A 20,182-nucleotide genomic window follows, 5' to 3' on the forward strand; every position below is an offset into this window, starting at 1 on the left:
GCAATTATAGTTTCATAAATAGAACTGCATATTGTCTATCAAAGTCCACATGGTTGAATGTATATTATTCATAACCCATTGTAGATCAGTTGGCATACTTCAAAGAGTAAGCACTAAATGATTGTTTAGCCATTGTGGTGACCTTTCCTTCTCTGCCAAGATGAAGTTGGAATCTCCATATATGAAATCATTACTTTTACATATCCTATCATAAAGCAGCTTCAAAACCCAATTACGGTTAGAATTTAATGTGGGAAATCCAACATTTTGCAGAAAAAACTATTTTTCTAAAGCTGTGGTTCAGGGTCAGGAAAGGTAGATGTGAATCACTATGATTGTTGTTCTAGTACAAGATATGTTTATAGCAGAAATCAAAGAGCAAATAAATACAAATGCTTAATATTTAGACACTTAGGGGCAGATTTGCAAAGGACTTCCGTTGTCCATGAGGCAAACAAGGTGATGCAAGGCAACACAAGCCTGTAAGTGGGATTTAGTCTGAGGAAAACAAGTTCAATATCTTTTACTAAAGAAAGGTATTTAGCAATGAGAGGTTCATAATAAAACTGCAGATGGCCTATCAAAATCCATGTGGTTAAAAGTATATTATTCAAACCCCAATTGAGATCTTTTGGTATGATTCAGAGATTTAGTAATAGATTATTAACCCAGACTCCACCTCTAAACGTGTCTTACTATGACATACCAATTTATATATGCCTTAAAAATTCAAATAAAAATAACAGTGCTGTTTTTTCGATGAAAATACCCCCTTCATTGATACTGAGGATATCTGTATATACGCAACCCTTTTGTTAAACTTCCTATGGATATCTACACTGTCACTAGTGGGAGCAGCCAGCTATAGCTATTTGTTACAATTCCCACTCTTATCAGAGCCTCAAATTGTCACTGTCAAATCTATTTATATTTGGTGATACAAACTCAATAAGGCGGATCCTTAAACCACTACTAGTTATCGCCATGAAACAATCAAATTTGTGATCTGAGACTGAAAAATCTTTAAGGAAGTCAGTAGAGGCAAAACCAACTCGGACGTTCCTGTACGTAGTGTACCACATAGAAACTATGGTGGAGGGCATTGTGCCATTAGTTTTTATTTGGATTTGACATGTACTCCCAAATGAAGGGGACTTCTATGTCCAACACTAGTCAATACTTTGATATTTCAAAGTAGATGCAACTGTTTAACAACAGACCAGAAATTGAAAAAACACTCTTCTTCTTAGCACCCTACCGTTTTTTTGGAGATGGCTGGGGCACCAGGTGGTTTACGGTTTGCCGTCTTCTCAGCAGCAGCCTTTTTCTTTGTACCTCTCTTTGGTGATTCCTCCGTAGCCACAATTGACTCTTGATTTTGCTTCGATGGCACATTTGTCTGTGGGAAAAAGATTTTGATAACTTTTACTTAGAAAAGACTTATTGCAATTACAGGTTTGTAAATAGAACTGCATATTGTCTATCAAAGTCCACATGGTTGAATGTATACTATTCATAACCCATTGTAGATCAGTTGGCATACTTCAAAGAGTAAGCACTAATGCCCACATGCATCAAGCACTTTTGCATTCGCAAACGGTGCGATTCCTTAAAATCGGCCGTTTGCGAATGCAAAAGTGCTTTTTCAGATGCATCATCATTTCTGAATGGAATTCGCTGATTTTGCGACTTTCCAGAATGCGAATGCATTTAAGGAATCGCAAATTTGCGATTCCTTAAATGCAATGCATCATTCAGAAATGAAATTGCGAGAACAAGGTTTGGAAGTGCAAATTACCACGAGGTTGAACCTCGTGGTAAATTGCGAAAAATGTTTAAAATGTACTAATTTACATTTTAAACGATGTCATGTTACAGACACACATGTCCTTAGGACATGTGTGTGTGAAACATCCATTTCAAATTACATTTCGGGGGTGCAGGGGGGGGTCCTTTGGACCCCCCCCTGCACCCATGAAATTTTCTAAGTGCCATTCGCAATTTCCATTGATTCCTATGGGCCTTTTGGCCCATAGGAATCAATTGGAATTGCGAATTCGCAATTTTGAAGTCACAAAATATTTGCGAGTCGGTAAAAATTGCGAATTTTACCGAATCGAAAATATTTTGCACTTTCCATGATGCATCCCGTTTTGCGAATCCATATTTGCGATTCGGTAAAATTCGCAAATTTGGAAACGCAAAACGGGAGTTTGATGCATGTGGGCATTAATGATTGTTTAGCCATTGTGGTGACCTTTCCTTCTTTGCCAAGATGAAGTTGGAATCTCCATCAAATGTAGAGTTGTGGCTGCTGCAGTAGCTGTTTCTCCACCTAAGCAGATGTAAGTACCATAAAAAGACACTTTAATGCTAAAGCCACAGATTCCTCCTCTGCAGTGGATTTTCTTCACTAGAGGAATTTCCATCTCAAAGTGTGGACACTAGAGGTGCACACGCCAAGTGGGAGTACACTGCCAATGACTGCACATCTACTCTGCCTAACATGCTGGGTGAATTAGACTATGCAAAGCAATAACTGAAAAACCACTCCATTTGTGCAGCAGACTGCCAAAGTATTAAACTCCAAACGATAGCGGGAGATCCATCAAGCACTTCAGGCGACCAATATGCTACTGCCTTTTGCATCATTTCCTCCACAATGACACCTTCGATTGAGCACCTGAAGTATTTTATGTGGTGCAATATCAGCCATCTACAGCACCATAAATAGGCTATGCAACAAGAGGTAAATGGGTGAAATCAACCATTCCCTTGCAGATTTTATTTATTTCCTTTCTCCAAAACAAACCAAAAGTCTGCTACATAAGTGTAATCATATTTTGCATTAAAATCTGCTGATAAGTACACTACACTTTGAAAATATTCTTTAAAGTTATATGCTGAGCAAATCAGTACCACAATATATGGCTGTCAGAAAGGTTAGGTGAGCTGTTCCAGGCAAGGTGCAGTGGTTTATATATATATCTACTATTCAGAGGCAGTCATCACTTTACTTTTTATGCTTATTGCTCATATCTCACAAAGCACAATTGAACTGATGTTTTTTTACTCTCTATTTTCTTTAAAATGTTGCCATGTTCAAATTATCCATCTCTCCGAAAATATATTGCTGAAATTTGCTATCTTATGAATATTTACTTGAGGACATCCGACCAAATGTTTGGATGATTTTGTCTTATATCACTGTGGCATACAATGCATGGTTTGTTAATTGCTATATATGAAATCCTTACTTTGTACATATCCTATCATAAAGCAGCTTCAAAACCCAATTACGGTTGGAATTTGATGTGGGAAATCCAACATTTTACAGAAAAAACTATTTTTCTAAAGCTGTGGTTCAGGGTCAGGAAAGGTAGATGTGAATCTCTATGATTGTTGTTCTAGTACAAAACATGTTTATAGCAGAAATCAAAGAGCAAAAAAATACAAATGCCTAATATTTAGACACTTTGGGACAGATTTGCAAAGGACTTCCGTTGTCCATGAGGCAAACAAGGTGATGCAAGGCAACACAAGCCTGTAAGTGGGATTTAGTCTGAGGAAAACAAGTTCAATATCTTTTACTAAAGAAAGGTATTTAGCAATGAGAGGTTCATAATAAAACTGCAGATTGTCTATCAAAATCCATGTGGTTAGAAGTATATTATTCAAACCCCAATTGAGATCTTTTGGTATGATTCAGAGATTTAGTAATAGATTTTTAACCCCGGCTCCACCTCTAAACGTGTATTACTATGACATACCAATTTATATATGCCTTAAAAATTCAAATAAAACATACCATTGCAGTTTTTTTTGATGAAAATACCCCCTTAATTGATACTGAGGATATCTGTATATACGCAACCCTTTTGTTAAACTTCCTATGGATATCTACACTGTCACTAGTGGGAGCAGCGAGCTATAGCTATTTGTTACAATTCCCACTCTTATCAGAGCCTAAAATTGTCACTGTCAAATCTATTTATATTTGGTGATACAAACTCAATAAGGTGGATCCTTAAACCACTACTAGTTATCACCATGAAACAATCAAATTTGTGATCTGAGACTGAAAAATCTTTAAGGAAGTCAGTAGAGGCAAAACCAACTCGGGAGTTCCTGTACTTATTGTACCACATAGAAACTATGGTGGAGGGCAGTGTGCCAGTAGTTTTTATGTGGATTTGACATGTACTCCCAAATGAAGGGGACTTCTTTGTCCAACACTAGTCAATACTTTGATATTTCAAAGTAGCTGCAACTGTTTAACAACAGACCAGAAATTGAAAAAAACACTCTTCTTCTTAGCACCCTACCATTTTTTTGGAGATGGCTGGGGCACCAGGTGGTTTACGGTTTGCCATCTTCTCAGCAGCAGCCTTTTTCTTTGTACCTCTCTTTGGTGATTCCTCCGTAGCCACAATTGACTCTTGATTTTGCTTCAATGGCACATTTGTCTGTGGAAAAAAGATTTTGATAACTTTTACTTAGAAAAGACTTATTGCAATTACAGGTTCGTAAATAGAAGTTCATATTGTCTATCAAAGTCCACATGGTTGAATGTATATTATTCATAACCCATTGTAGAACAGTTGGCATACTTCAAATAGTAAGCACTAAATGATTGTTTAGTTAGCCATTGTGGTGACCTTTCCTTCTCTGCCAAAGATGAAGTTGGAATCTCCATCAAATGTAGAGTTGTGGCTGCAGCAGTAGCTGTTTCTCCACCTAAGCAGATGTAAGTACCATAAAAAAGACACTTTAATGCTAAATCCACAGATTCCCACCTCTGCAGTGGATTTTCTTCACTAGAGGAATTTCCATCTCAAAGTGTGGACACAAAAGGTGCACACGCCAAGTGGGAGTACACTGCCAATGACTGCACATCTACTCTGCCTAACATGCTGGGTGAATTAGACTATGCAAAGCATTAACTGAAAAACCACTCCATTTGTGCAGCAGACTGCCAAAGTATTGACTCCAAACGATAGCGGGAGATCCATCACGCACTTCAGGCGACCAATATGCTACTGCCTTTTGCATCATTTCCTCCACCATGACATCTTCGATTGAGCACCTGAAGTTTTTTATGTGGTGCAATATCAGCCATCTACAGCACCATAAATAGGCTATGCAACAAGAGGTAAATGGGTGAAATCAACCATTCCCTTGCAGATTTTATTTATTTCCCTTCTTCAAAACAAACCAAAATTCTGCTACATAAGTGTAATCATATTTTGCATTAAAATCTGCTGATAAGTACACTACACTTTGAAAATATTCTTTAAAGTTATATGCTGAGCAAATCAGTGCAACAATATATGGCTGTCAGAAAGGTTAGATGAGCTGTTCCAGGCAAGGTGCAGTGGTTTGTATATACCTACTATTCGGAGGCAGTCATCACTTTACTTTTTAGGCGTATTGCTCATTTACCACAAAGCACAATTGAACTGCTGTTTATTTACTCTCTATCTTCTTTAAAATGTTGCCATGTTCAAATTATCTTTCTCTCCGAAAATATATTGCTGAAATTTGCTATCTTATGAATATTTACTTGAGGACATCTGACCTAATTTTTTGATGATTTTGTCTTATATCACTGTGGTATACAATGCATGGTTAGTTAATTGCTATACATGAAATCATTACTTTTTACATATCCTATCATAAAGCAGCTTCAAAACCCAATTACGGTTGGAATTTATTGTGGGAAATCCAACATTTTGCAGAAAAAAGTATTTTTCTAAAGCTGTGGTTCAGATTCAGGAAAGGTAGATGTGAATCACTATGATTGTTGTTCTAGTACAAGATATGTTTATAGCAGAAATCAAAGAGCTAATAAATACAAATGCTTAATATTTAGACACTTTGGGACAGATTTGCAAAGGACTTCCGTTGTCCATGAGGCAAACAAGGGGATGCAAGGCAACACAAGCCTGTAAGTGGGATTTAGTCTGAGGAAAACAAGTTCAATATCTTTTACTAAAGAAAGGTATTTAGCAATGAGAGGTTCATAATAAAACTGCAGATTGTCCATCAAAATCTATGTGGTTAAAAGTATACTATTCAAACCCCAATTGAGATCTTTTGGTATGATTCAGAGATTTAGTGATAGATTATTAACCCAGACTCCACCTCTAAACGTGTCTTACTATGACATACCAATTTATATATGCCTTAAAAATTCAAATAAAAATAACAGTGCAGTTTTTTTCGATGAAAATACCCCCTTAATTGATACTGAGGATATCTGTATATACGCAACCCTTTTGTTAAACTTCCTATGGATATCTACACTGTCACTAGTGGGCGCAGCGAGCTATAGCTATTTGTAACAACTCCCAATCTTATCAGAGCCTAAAATTGTCACTGTCAAATCTATTTATATTTGGTGATGCAAACTCAATAAGGCGGATCCTTAAACCACTACTAGTTATCACCATGAAACAATCAAATTTGTGATCTGAGACTGAAAAATCTTTAAGGAAGTCAGTAGAGGCAAAACCAACTCGGGAGTTCCTGTACTATTTGTACCACATAGAAACTATGGTGGAGGCCATTGCGCCAGTCGTTTTTATGTGGATTTGACATGTACTCCCAAATGAAGGAGACTTCTCTGTCCAACACTAGTCAATACTTTGATATTTCAAAGTAGCTGCAACTGTTTAACAACAGACCAGAAATTGAAAAAACACTCTTCTTCTTAGCACCCTACCGATTTTTTGGAGATGGCTGGGGCACCAGGTGGTTTACGGTTTGACGTCTTCTCAGCAGCAGCCTTTTTCTTTGTACCTCTCTTTGGTGATTCCTCTGTAGCCACAATTGACCCTTGATTTTGCTTCGATGGCACATTTGTCTGTGGAAAAAATATTTTGATAACTTTTACTTAGAAAAGACTCATTGCAATTACAGGTTCGTAAATAGAACTGCATATTGTCTATCAAAGTCCACATGGTTGAATGTATATTATTCATAACCCATTGTAGATCAGTTAGCATACTTTAAAGAGTAAGCACTAAATGATTGTTTAGCCATTGTGGTGACCTTTCCTTCTCTGCCAAGATGAAGTTCGAATCTCCATCAAATGTAGAGTTGTGGCTGCAGCAGTAGCTGTTTCTCCACCTAAGCAGATGTAATTACCTTTAAAAAGACACTTTAATGCTAAATCCACAGATTCCCACCTCTGCAGTTGATTTTCTTCACTAGAGGAATTTCCATCTCAAAGTGTGGACACTAGAGGTGCACACGCCAAGTGGGAGTACACTGCCAATGACTGCACATCTACTCTGCCTAACATGCTGGGTGAATTAGACTATGCAAAGCATTAACCTAAAAACCACTCCATTTGTGCCGCAGACTGCCAAAGTATTGACTCCAAACGATAGCCGGAGATCCATCAAGCACTTCAGGCGACTAATATGCTACTGCCTTTTGCATCATTTCCTCCACAATGACACCTTCGATTGAGCACCTGAAGTATTTTATGTGGTGCAATATCAGCCATCTACAGCACCATAAATATGCTATGCAACAAGAGGGAAATGGGTGAAATCAATCAATCAATCAATCAATCAAGACATTTGTAGAGCGCACTATTTACCCGGAGGGTCTCAAGGCGCTTGGGGGAGGGGGGTGCTGCTCCTGCTCGAACAGCCAGGTCTTGAGCTTCTTCCTGAAGGAAAGGTGGTCCTGGGTCAGGCGCAGGTCAGACGGGAGGGAGTTCCAGGTCTTGGCAGCCAGGTAGGAGAAGGACCTTCCTCCTGTTGTCGTTCTTCGGATGCGCGGGACGGCTGCGAGGGCGTGACTGGCTGATCGGAGATGGCGTTTGGGAGCGTAGAAGTTGATGCGGTTGTTGAGGTAGCTCGGGCCTTGATCGTGTAGGGCTTTGTGTGACTGGGTGAGGAGACGGAAGGTGATTCTTTTGTTGACGGGGAGCCATTGTAGGTTTCTCAGATGTCCGGAGATGTGGCTGTGTCGTGGGATGTCGAGGATGAGTTCTGGATCCGCTGGAGTCTCTTCTGGAGCTTGGCGGTGGTTCCGGCATAGAGGGCGTTGCCGTAGTCCAGTCGGCTGGTGATGAGGGCCTGGGTGTCCGTCTTCCTGGTCTCACTGGGGATCCACCGGAAGATCTTCCGTAGCATTCGCAGGATGTTTAAGTACGACGAGGAGACGGCGTTGACTTGTCTGGTCATGGAGAGGGAGGAGTCCATGATGAAGCCCAGGTTGTGTGCGTGGTCTGTCGGTTTGGGTGCGGTGCCCAGGGCGGGGGGCCACCATGAGTCGTCCCACGCGGAGGGCGAGGAGCCCAGGATGAGGACTTCCGTCTTGTCTGAGTTCAGTTTCAGGCGGCTGGTCGTCATCCACTCGGCTACATTTTTCATCCCTTCGCGAAGGTCGGCTTTGGCGGTGGCGGGGTCGTTGGTCAGGGAGAGGATCAGCTGGGTGTCGTCAGCGTAGGAGATGATGTTGAGGTTGTGTTGGCGTGCGATGGCCGCGAGGGGGCTCATGTAGATGTTGAAGAGGGTGGGGCTCAGCGAGGATCCTTGAGGGACGGCGCAGATGACTTTGGTGGCCTCTGACTTGTACGGTGGTAGACGGACTCTCTGTGTTCTTCCGTCGAGGAAGGAGATGATCCATTCCAGTGCCTTCTCCTGGATTCCGACGTTGCTGAGGCGCTGCACTAGGGTGCGGTGGCAGACAGTGTTGAATGCCGCAGAGAGGTCTAGGAGGATGAGGGCCGCTGTTTCTCTATTGTCCATCAGGGCTCGGATGTCATCAGTGGCAGCGATGAGGGCGGTCTCGGTGCTGTGGTCGGCTCGGAAGCCAGACTGTGAGCGGTCGAGGGATCCATTCGTCTCGAGGAAGGCGGCCAGCTGTTTGTTGACGGTCTTCTCGATGACTTTGGCTGGAAACGGGAGGAGCGAGATGGGGCGGTAATTCTTGAGTTCGGTGGGGTCCGCTGTAGGTTTCTTGAGTAGGGCGATGAGTACGGCGTGCTTCCAGCTCTCCGGGAAGGTGGCGGTGTAGAAGGAGGTGTTGATGATGTCCCGCAGGTGGTGTGCGATGACAGCGCCGGCCTTGTTGAAGACGTGGTGAGGGCAGGGGTCGGTTGGAGATCCAGAGTGGATGGAGTTCATCATGCGGACGGTGTCTTCGGTGCTGATCGGAGTCCAGGCGCGGAGGGTGGTGGTGGGGGCCAGTGGTTCGGTCGAGGCGTGCGTCGGTTGAGTGCTGAAGCTGTTGTGTATGTCTGCGATCTTGTTGTGGAAGTAGGAGGCGAGGGAGTTGCAGAGGTCTTGCGATGGGGTGATGTCGTTGTTTCCGGCGTTGGGGTTGGAGAGCTCTTTCACGATGTTGAAGAGTTCCTTGCAGTTGTGTGAGTTGTTGTCCATCCGGTCCTTGAATGCAGTTTTCTTGGTGGCGCGGATCAGTTGGTGGTGCTTCCGGGTGGCAAGCTTGAGGGTGGTCATGTTGTTCGGTGTTAGTTCCCTTCTCCAGGCTTTCTCGAGGGCTCGGCAGTTCTTCTTGGAGCTCTTGAGTTCGTCGGTGAACCATGGGGCCTTCTTGCTGCCGGGTCTGCTGGGCGGGGTCCTCAGTGGGGCGAGTTCATCCGCGCAGTTGCTGATCCACTTCGTGAGGTTGTCGGCGGCCTGGCTGGGGTTCGCTGAGCTGGCGGGAGGGTGCTGGCTCAGGGAAGCGGCGAGCTGGTCGGCTGTGATCTTGTTCCAGCTTCTTCGAGCAACCTGTTGCTGGTGGTGGTGGATCGTCGTTCTTTTGAAGGTGAAGTGGACGCAGTTGTGGTCCGTCCAGTGGAGTTCGGTGGTGTGGCTGAAGGCGATGTCTTTGCTGGATGAGAAGACGGCGTCTAATGTGTGTCCGGCGAGGTGGGTGGGGATGGACACCAGCTGCTTGAGACCGAGGTTGGCGAGGTTGTCGAGCAGGGTGGTGGTGTTGCGGTCGTTGTTGTTCTCCAGGTGGAAGTTGATGTCCCCCAGGAGGATGTAGTCAGCGGAGGGGAGGGCATGCGGGCTGATGAAGTCAACCATTCCCTTGCAGATTTTATTTATTTCCCTTCTCCAAAACAAACCAAAAGTCTGCTACATAAGTGTAATCATATTTTGCATTAAAATCTGCTGATAAGTACACTACACTTTGAAAATATTCTTTAACGTTATGTGCTGAGCAAATCAGTGCCAAAATATATGGCTGTCAGAAAGGTTAGATGAGCTGTTCCAGGGAAGGTGCAGTGGATTATATATATCTACTATTCGGAGGCAGTCATCACTTTACTTTTTCGGCTTATTGCTCATATCCCACAAAGCACAATTGAACTGCTATTTATTTACTCTCTATTATCTTTAAAATGTTGCCATGTTCAAATTATCTTTCTCTCCGAAAATATATTGCTGAAATTTGCTATCTTATGAATATTTACTTGAGGACATCAGACCGATTTTTTTGATGATTTTGTCTTATATCACTGTGGCATACAATGCATGGTTTGTTAATTGCTATATATGAAATCCTTACTTTTTACATATCCTACCATAAAGCAGCTTCAAAACCCAATTAAGGTTGGAATTTAATGTGGGAAATCCAACATTTTGCAGAAAAAAACTATTTTTCAAAAGCTGTAATTCAGGGTCAGGAAATGTAGATGTGAATCGCTATGATTGTTGTTCTAGTACAAGATATGTTTATAGCTGAAATCAAAGAGCAAATAAATGCAAATGCTTAATATTTTGACCCTTTGGGACAGATTTACAAAGGACTACCGTAGTCCATGAGGCCACCAAGGTGATGCAAGGCAACACAAGCCTGTAAGTGGGATTTAGTCTGAGGAAAACAAGTTCAATATCTTTTACTAAAGAAAGGTATTTAGCAATGAGAGGTTCATAATAAAACTGCAGATTGTCTATCAAAATCCATGTGGTTAAAAGTATATTATTCAAACCCCAATTGAGATCTTTTGGTATGATTCAGAGATTTAGTAATAGATTATTAACCCAGACTCCACCTCTAAACGTGTCTTACTATGACATACCAATTTATATATGCCTTAAAAATTCAAATAAAAATAACAGTGCATTTTTGTTTTGATGAAAACACCCCCTTAATTGATACTGAGTATATCTGTATATACGCAACCCTTTTGCTAAACTTCCAATGGATATCTACACTGTCACTAGTGGGAGCAGCGAGCTATAGCTACTTGTTACAATTCCCACTCTTATCAGAGCCTAAAATTGTCACTGTCAAATCTATTTATATTTGGTGATACAAACTCAACAAGGCGGATCCTTAAACCACTACTAGTTATCACCATGAAACAATCAAATTTGTGATCTGAGACTGAAAAATCTTTAAGGAAGTCAGTAGAGGCAAAACCAACTCGGGAGTTCCTGTACTTATTGTACCACATAGAAACTATGGTGGATGGGCATTGCGCCAGTAGTTTTTATGTGGATTTTACATGTACTCCCAAATGAAGGGGACTTCTCTGTCCAACACTAGTCAATACTTTGATATTTCAAAGTAGCTGCAACCGTTTAACAACAGACCAGAAATTGAAAAAACACTCTTCTTCTGAGCACCCTACCGTTTTTTTGGAGATGGCTGGGGCACCAGGTGGTTTACGGTTTGACGTCTTCTCAGCAGCAGCATTTTCCTTTGTACCTCTCTTTGGTGATTCCTCCGTAGCCACAATTGACTCTTGATTTTGCTTTGATGGCACATTTGTCTGTGGAAAAAAGATTTTGATAACATTTACTTAGAAAAGACTTATTGCAAATACAGGTTCGTAAATAGAACTGCATATTGTCTATCAAAGTCCACATGGTTGAATGTATATTATTCATAACCCATTGTAGATCAGTTGGCATACTTCAAAGAGTAAGCACTAAATGATTGTTTAGCCATTGTGGTGACCTTTCCTTCTCTGCCAAGATGAAGTTGGAATCTCCATCAAATGTAGAGTTGTGGCTGCAGCAGCAGCTGTTTCTCCACCTAAGCAGATGTAAGTACCATAAAAAAGACACTTTAATGCTAAATCCACAGATTCCCACCTCTGCAGTGGATTTTCTTCACTAGAGGAATTTCCATCTCAAAGTGTGGACACTAGAGGTGCACACGCCAAGTGGGAGTACACTGCCAATGACTGCACATCTACTCTGCCTAACATGCTGGGTGAATTAGACTATGCAAAGCATTAACTGAAAAACCACTCCATTTGGGATCCGACCAGGCAGGCAGGCAGAGACAGCGCTGTGACGGCAACGGCATAGCCCCGAACCTGCCCACCACACCTGCCCACCACTCCAGCATCAGTCCGCCGAGCGCCGTGAGGGGAACGGCCAGCGGAAACTCCATTTCCCAGGTGCCCCAGTGGCAGAGGCACACCTGGGACGTCACAGCCAGCACCCGGAGGTGCAAACAAAGAGCGGAGCGCCGAGCGCTCTGTGGGGGCGTCCATTTGGGACCCGACCAAGCAGGCAGGCAGAGACAGCGCCGTGACGGCAACGGCATAGCCCCGTACCTGCCCACCACTCCTGCCCACCACTCCAGCATCAGTCCGCCGAGCACCGTGAGTGTAACGGCCAGCAGAAACTCCATTTCCCAGGTGCCCCAGTGGCAGAGGCGCACCTGGGACGTCACAGCCAGCACCCGGAGGTGCAAACAAAGAGCGGAGCGCCGAGCGCTCTGTGGGGGCGTCCATTTGGGATCCGACCAGGTAGGCAGGGAGAGACAGCGCCGTGACGGCAACAGCATAGCCCCGTACCTGCCCACCACTCCTGCCCACCACTCCAGCATCAGTCCACCGAGTGCCGTGAGGGGAACGGCCAGCGGAAACTCCATTTCCCAGGTGTCCCAGTGGCAGAGGTGCACCTGGGACGTCACAGCCAGCACCCGAAGGTGCAAACAAAGAGCAGGACACCTCCCGTCTCGCGGGACGTGCGCGGGCGACCCCGGGCTGAGCCCGGGCAGAGGGCAGGCCATCTACGGCCATCAGAGGCCAGAGGAGGATGGGCCGGGCCACCCCCCTTGGCAGTGCAACAAAAGGAGGTAAAATAACTTGTTTTGGAAACATCCCTTGTCCCTGTAGGTGCCTGCTGCTATTTACACCATGACGTGCAAGGGGGGCCAAAAAAATTCAACTCTGACAAGGGACTTGGCTAAGGGGACGTTGGTCCACTACTTCACCAAGACAACACCACTTACAGTCCAACAAACAGTAAGAACAGAACGAAGACGACTGTCTACAGATTGCTCCATCAGTGACTCCTCCCCCCCACAGTCAGCTGCCGCTCCACAAAGTCTATCACTGCTGGAGGAACTTAATAGTTTATGCAAAACCAAGTATGCTGCTGTCGAGACCACCCCTGAGCAAATTAGTGCTTCTATCTGTCCTACAGTCATTACAAGTCCCCAATCCTGCATATTATCCCCACCATATGGAAATCTCCTGGGTACGCCAATTTCTCCACCTGCTATAGGTAACACGAACCCCATAATGTCCCTCCCGGGCCTTTCTAGTAAAAGAAAACAACCTGCGGATAAACATACAGGCAGCCAAGCAAAGCAGCAAAAATTCACTTTGAACCCACCATTGCGTATCACCCTTTCCCCGGAAACACGTAAGGATTCCGTGAAACTGTTAGTCCCTGCACCCCTTACCTCACCAACCCTGTTGGCCCAGATACAAACCTTGATCAACTCTTTGATACATCCCCTGATAGAAGGAATGAACAATCTTGGGAATAGGATCGTGGCAATAGAGGAAATGACTTAGACAAACTCACTACGTCTAAAAAGTATGGTAGGCGCCAATCACTCACAGCCTTTAACCAATACTGCAGTGTCTTTAATAACTCCCCAAAGTAATATACCAGTAGCCCCACGTATGTTAACTCCAACCATCCAGAAAGTGCCCGCCAAACGTATAACACCACATAGTTGTTCCCTTGAAACTGGGCTGAATAAAGTAACTATACCACCCAAAGGGTCACTTCCCAATCCAGTGAACATTCCCAAAAAATCTAACCACATACAACTACCACCGGAGGCTGCCCCGTTTGTGTGCGTCCTTTCCGGAGTGCCAGTACTTACTAATGGAAAAACAGAAAGTCAACAGGATCTAACAAATAAGACACTGTTTTGGTTAACGAAGAATAGACCCCTGCCTCCTGATATCGACGGTAGAATACGAAGTGTTAGTAGGGTGGGTTGGCTAGGCCCGCTTCGAAAAGAGAGACCTGGCGATCTGGTGTTAATAAAGTTTAGAAATAGTAATGTTGTCCCATACCTCAAGACCTGGCAACCACAGATAGGAGATGGTCCTATACACACTTGGGGACTATCTGATTTTTATCCCAGAGAATCATTCCTCCCCTACACAAGATTAAAGAAGAGAGTAACTTTTGGTTGGGCTGAAATGGCTCCCGGGTGAGGGGCATTAACATCCAAACTGGACCTAATATACTCCGCAATGATCTATTTGGTACGTGATTTCTTTTAAAGATTTTATGCTATAATATTACATGCTGTAAAATGAGATGAAATTAAATGTAATGGTGTTTATATATTGCAATGTGCTTTTATGATTTTATACCTCAAAATCGAATAAAGCTAACAAAATGAAACACTCCATTTTTGCAGCAGACTGCCAAAGTATTGACTCTAAATGATAGCGGGAGATCCATCACGCACTTCTGGCGACCAATATGCTACTGCCTTTTGCATCATTTCCTCCACAATGACACCTTCGATTGAGCACCTGAAGTATTTTATGTGGTGCAATATCAGCCATCTACAGCACCATAAATAGGCTATGCAACAAGAGGTACATGGGTGAAATCAACCATTCCCTTGCAGATTTAATTTATTTCCTTTCTCCAAAACGAAACAAAAGTCTGCTACATAAGTGTAATCATATTTTGCATTAAAATCTGCTGATAATTACACTACACTTTGAAAATATTCCTTAAAGTTATATGCTGAGCAAATCAGTGCTACAATATATGGCTGTCAGAAAGGTTAGATGAGCTGTTCCAGGCAAGGTGCAGTGGTTTATATATATCTACTATTCGGAGGCAGTCATCACGTTACTTTTTAAGCTTATTGCTCATATCCCATAAAGCACAATTGAACTGCTATTTATTTACTCTCTATTTTGTTTAAAATGTTGCCATGTTCAAATTATCTTTCTCTCCGAAAATATATTGCTGAAATTTGCTATCTTATGAATATTTACTTGAGGACATCTGACCAAATTTTTTGATGATTTTGTCTTATATCACTGTGGCATACAATGCATGGTTAGTTAATTGCTATATATGAAATCATTACTTTTTACATATCCTATCATAAAGCAGCTTCAAAACCCAATTACGGTTGGAATTTAATGTGGGAAATCCAACATTTTGCAGAAAAAACTATTTTTCTAAAGCTTTGGTTCAGGGTCAGGAAAGGTAGATGTGAATCACTATGATTGTTGTTTTAGTACAAGATATGTTTATAGCAGAAATCAAAGAGCAAATAAATACAAATGCTTAATATTTAGACACTTTGGGACAGATTTGCAAAGGACTTCCGTTGTCCATGAGGCAAACAAGGTGATGCAAGGCAACACAAGCCTGTAAGTGGGATTTAATCTGAGGAAAACAAGTTCAATATCTTTTACTAAAGAAAGGTATTTAGCAATGAGAGGTTCATAATAAAACTGCAGATTGTCTATCAAAATCCATGTGGTTAAAAGTATAATATTCAAACCCCAATTGAGATCTTTTGGTATGATTCAGAGATTTAGTAATAGATTATTAACCGAGACTCCACCTCTAAACGTGTATTACTATGACATACCAATTTATATATGCCTAAAAAATTCAAATAAAAATACCAGTGCAGTTTTTTTCGATGAAAATACCCCCTTAATTGATACTGAGGATATCTGTATATACTCAACCCTTTTGTTAAACCTCCTATGGATATCTACACTGTCACTAGTGGGAGCAGCGAGCTATAGCTATTTGTTACAATTCCCACTCTTATCAGAGCCTAAAATTGTCACTGTCAAATCTATTTATATTTGGTGATACAAACTCAATAAGGTGGATCCTTAAACCACTACTAGTTATCACCATGAAACAATCAAATTTGTGATCTGAGACTGAAAAATCTTTAAGGAAGTCAGTAGAGGCAAAACCAACTCGGAAGTTCCTGTACTTATTGTACCACATAGAAACTATGGTGGAGGGCAGTGTGCCAGTAGTTTTTATGTGGATTTGACATGTACTCCCAAATGAAGGGGACTTCTCTGTCCAACACTAGTCAATACTTTGATATTTCAAAGTAGATGCAACTGTTTAACAACAAACCAGAAATTGAAAAAACACTCTTCTTCTTAGCACCCTACCATTTTTTTAGAGATGGCTGGGGCACCAGGTGGTTTACGGTTTGCCGTCTTCGCAGCAGCAGCCTTTTTCTTTGTACCTCTCTTTGGTGATTCCTCCGTAGCCACAATTGACTCTTGATTTTGCTTCGATGACACATTTGTCTGTGGAAAAAAGATTTTGATAACTTTTACTTAGAAAAGACTTATTGCAATTACAGGTTCGTAAATAGAACTGCATATTGTCTATCAAAGTCCACATGGTTGAATGTATATTATTCATAACCCATTGTAGATCAGTTGGCATACTTCAAAGAGTAAGCACTAAGTGATTTTTTAGCCATTGTGGTGACCTTCCCTTCTCTGCCAAGATGAAGTTGGAATCTCCATCAAATGTAGAGTTGTGGCTGCAGCAGTAGCTGTTTCTCCAACTAAGCAGATGTAAGTACCATAAAAAAGACACTTTAATGCTAAATCCACAGATTCCCACCTCTGCAGTGGATTTTCTTCACTAGAGGAATTTCCATCTCAAAGTGTGGACACTAGAGGTGCACACGCCAAGTGGGAGTACACTGCCAATGACTGCACATTTACTCTGCCTAACATGCTGGGTGAATTAGACTATCAAAGCATTAACTGAAAAACCACTCCATTTGTGCAGCAGACTGCCAAAGTATTGACTCCAAACGATAGCGGGAGATCCATCACGCACTTCAGGCGACCAATATGCTACTGCCTTTTGCATCATTTCCTCCACAATGACACCTTCGATTGAGCATCTGAAGTATTTTATGTGGTGCAATATCAGCCATCTACAGCACCATAAATAGGCTATGCAACAAGAGGTACATGGGTGAAATCAACCATTCCCTTGTGGATGGTATTTATTTCCCTTCTCCAAAACAAACCAAAAGTCTGCTACATAAGTGTAATCATATTTTGTATCAGAAACTGCTGATAAGTACACCTCACTTTGAAAATATTCTTTAAAGTTATATGCTGAGCAAATCAGTGCCACAATATATGGCTGTCAGAAAGGTTAGATGAGCTGTTTTAGGCAAGGTGCAGTGGTTTATATATATCTACTATTCGGCGGCAGTCATCACTTTACTTTTTAGGCTTATTGCTCATATCCCACAAAGCACAGTTGAACTGCTGTTTTATTTACTCTCTATTTTCTTTAGAATGTTGCCATGTTCAAATTATCTTTCTATCCGAAAAGGTATTGCTGACATTTGCAATCTTATGAATATTTACTTGAGGTCATCTATCCAAATTTTTGTTGAATTTACTCTTATATCACTGTGGCATACAATGCATGGTTAGTTAATTGCTATATATGAAATCATTACTTTTTACATATCCTATCATACAGCAGCTTCAAAACCCAATCATGGTTGGAATTTAATGTGAGAATTCCAACATTTTGAAGAAAAACTATTTTTCTAAAGCTGTGGTTCAGGTTCAGGAAATGTAGATGTGAATCACTATGATTGTTTTTCAAGTCCAATATATTTTTATAGCAGAAATTAAAGAGCAAATAAATACAAGGGCTCAGTTTTTAGACTCTTTTGACAGATTTGTAAAGGACTTGTGTTGCCCTTGAGTCAAACAAGGTGATGCAAGGCAACACAAGCCTGTAAGTGGGATTTAGTAAGCCACGCCACGCATTTTTCTGCTTTATGTTATCTTTTGGCAGTGAGGTGTACCGTAGATGGAGTGTGGATGATCAAACACATGCACCCATAGATACTGGCACATTCGCACATTTTCATATAGTGTTAAACTGGGGAATGCATCCAAATAGTATGCCGTTGAGGCTTAACAGAAAGGTATGCATTTCTCCTCACGGCTTTCTTTTGCTATGTGTGATCCACTCCACATTAAACATTGAAAAAAGACAATGCGTTTGAAGAATGGTTTTGCACAGAAAAGTGTCCCTTCATGGAGAAAAAAAAGACTTACTGTAATGCAGACACCCAGCCTTGTAAGAAAGACCTAGTTAAAGCCAGGCAGAACAAGGTGCGGAAGAAGAAGTAGGCAACAGAAATGCTCCGTATCCTTGTAAATATGGCACCTTATTGATGGCGCTATATAACACAATGCAGCCAGTATGTTGCCTTGCTGCACTGCGTGACATGCGTGTAAACCTTACCTTTGATTCTGTCAGTGGAAGAAGCCAGATATTACTGAGTTTTATCATGTATCTCTCACCTGTTTAGAATGGTATTATTAAAGACGTGGAGTCTATGGGGCATAATTACAAAGACATGTCAAAGTACGTAAAGTACTACTTCTCCATTATACTTCCATACGTGCCCTACTACATTGGCCAGAAAACACTGAGGATGGGAATACAAATGAAACATTCACTCTATATTTCTATCCAGAAATTAACAATAGAATGAATTATGCCCTATTTTCAATTTCATTACCCGGAAGCTGTAATGATTTGGACTGAACACCAAACCCACTATAAAGTAAGTAAAGACATACTCTTTAGTACAAAGTCCTATACACATATGTGCTTTTGGTTAATTTCTCTAATTATGAGTATGTTCATTTTTTTCTAGTTACACATGCAACATCAGGCAACAAGAGACAACTATAATATCAAGGCTGTTCTCTAGTGTCCATATTGTCTGCTCTGTGGATGCCAGGAATTTTGCTAGCACCATCATCCAAAACGGCACCCATAAACACTTCTTATTATGACAAACCAATTTGTATATGCCTTTAAATTCTAACTGTGCAGATATTTTTTTTAAATATACCTACCACCCGAAATGAACCTGAAGTTAATTTTCGATCCGCTACCCTTTTATTTAACCAGCCTACCAAAATCGACACTGTCTCTAGAGGGAGCAGCTAGCTATGGCAATATGCCAGAAGTCCTGCTCTTTCGGGGACCCAAAGCTGTCAGTGTCAAAAATATTCAAATGTCGGTATACAGTCTCAACAAGGCAGGTATTTTAGCGATAACTAGTTGTCAACAAGAAACAACACTCTTTTTCATTGTTCGTCTCTTTGGTGATTCCTCCAAAGCCACAATTGACTCTTGATTTTGGATCAATGTCACATTTGTCTGAGGAAAACACATTGATAACTTTTTACTAAAAGAGACATTTTGCATAAATAATACTGTAGATCGTTTACCAAAATTCACAAGGTTGTATGTATATTATTAATAAAACACAATTGAGATCTTCTGGTATGCTTCCGAGATTAAGTAACTGATTATTTATACAGACTCCACCCCTAAATACTTCTTATTATGACATACAAATTTTTATATGCCTTTAAATTCCAATAATAATAATAACTCTGCAGTTTTTTTATGAACATACCCCTTTATTGAAACAGAAGATATCTTTATGTTTGCTATCCTTTAATTAAACTATCATAACAAGTTTCTTCTTTAATTTTAAAAAATGTCTGCCCATTGGATGTCACAGACCTTTGCTGTCACCATCCAGACTGTACCCCTAAACACAACTTATTATGACATACCAATTTGTATATGCCTTTAAATTCTAATTCAAATAAATGTTAATGAAAATATCCCCTTAATTGAACCTTAATTTATCATTCTTTCATCTACCCTCTATCCTGATAAATGGTGATGCCCTGAAACTGGTCCCAGGAGGCTTGTTTCCGGTCCAGGGAGGACGTGGCTTGGAAGTTCGGGCTGGACTGTTCCCTAAAAGGAACAGGATCAATACTGATTTGCATATGGCTGGGTCCAAACTGGGGTGGTGTGGTGAGCAAAAGAATCATGGTTTTCAC

The 20,182-nt window shown here is 41.4% G+C and overlaps 1 protein-coding gene across 1 annotated transcript in view; it reads right to left on the minus strand.

The window, feature by feature from the left end:
- Positions 1 to 20,182, minus strand: part of LOC147725263 (uncharacterized) — a 122,413-nt gene that overhangs the window by 21,742 nt on the left and 80,489 nt on the right. Inside the window, exon 8 of the mRNA XM_086918227.1 lies at positions 1,259 to 1,399. Coding sequence (XP_086774353.1) covers positions 1,259 to 1,399 — 141 coding nt within the window. The remainder of the gene's footprint in view (positions 1 to 1,258; positions 1,400 to 20,182) is intronic.

The sequence above is a fragment of the Lissotriton vulgaris genome, chromosome 4_1, assembly GCF_964263255.1.
Source record: "Lissotriton vulgaris chromosome 4_1, aLisVul1.2, whole genome shotgun sequence".
NCBI lineage: Eukaryota > Metazoa > Chordata > Amphibia > Caudata > Salamandridae > Lissotriton > Lissotriton vulgaris.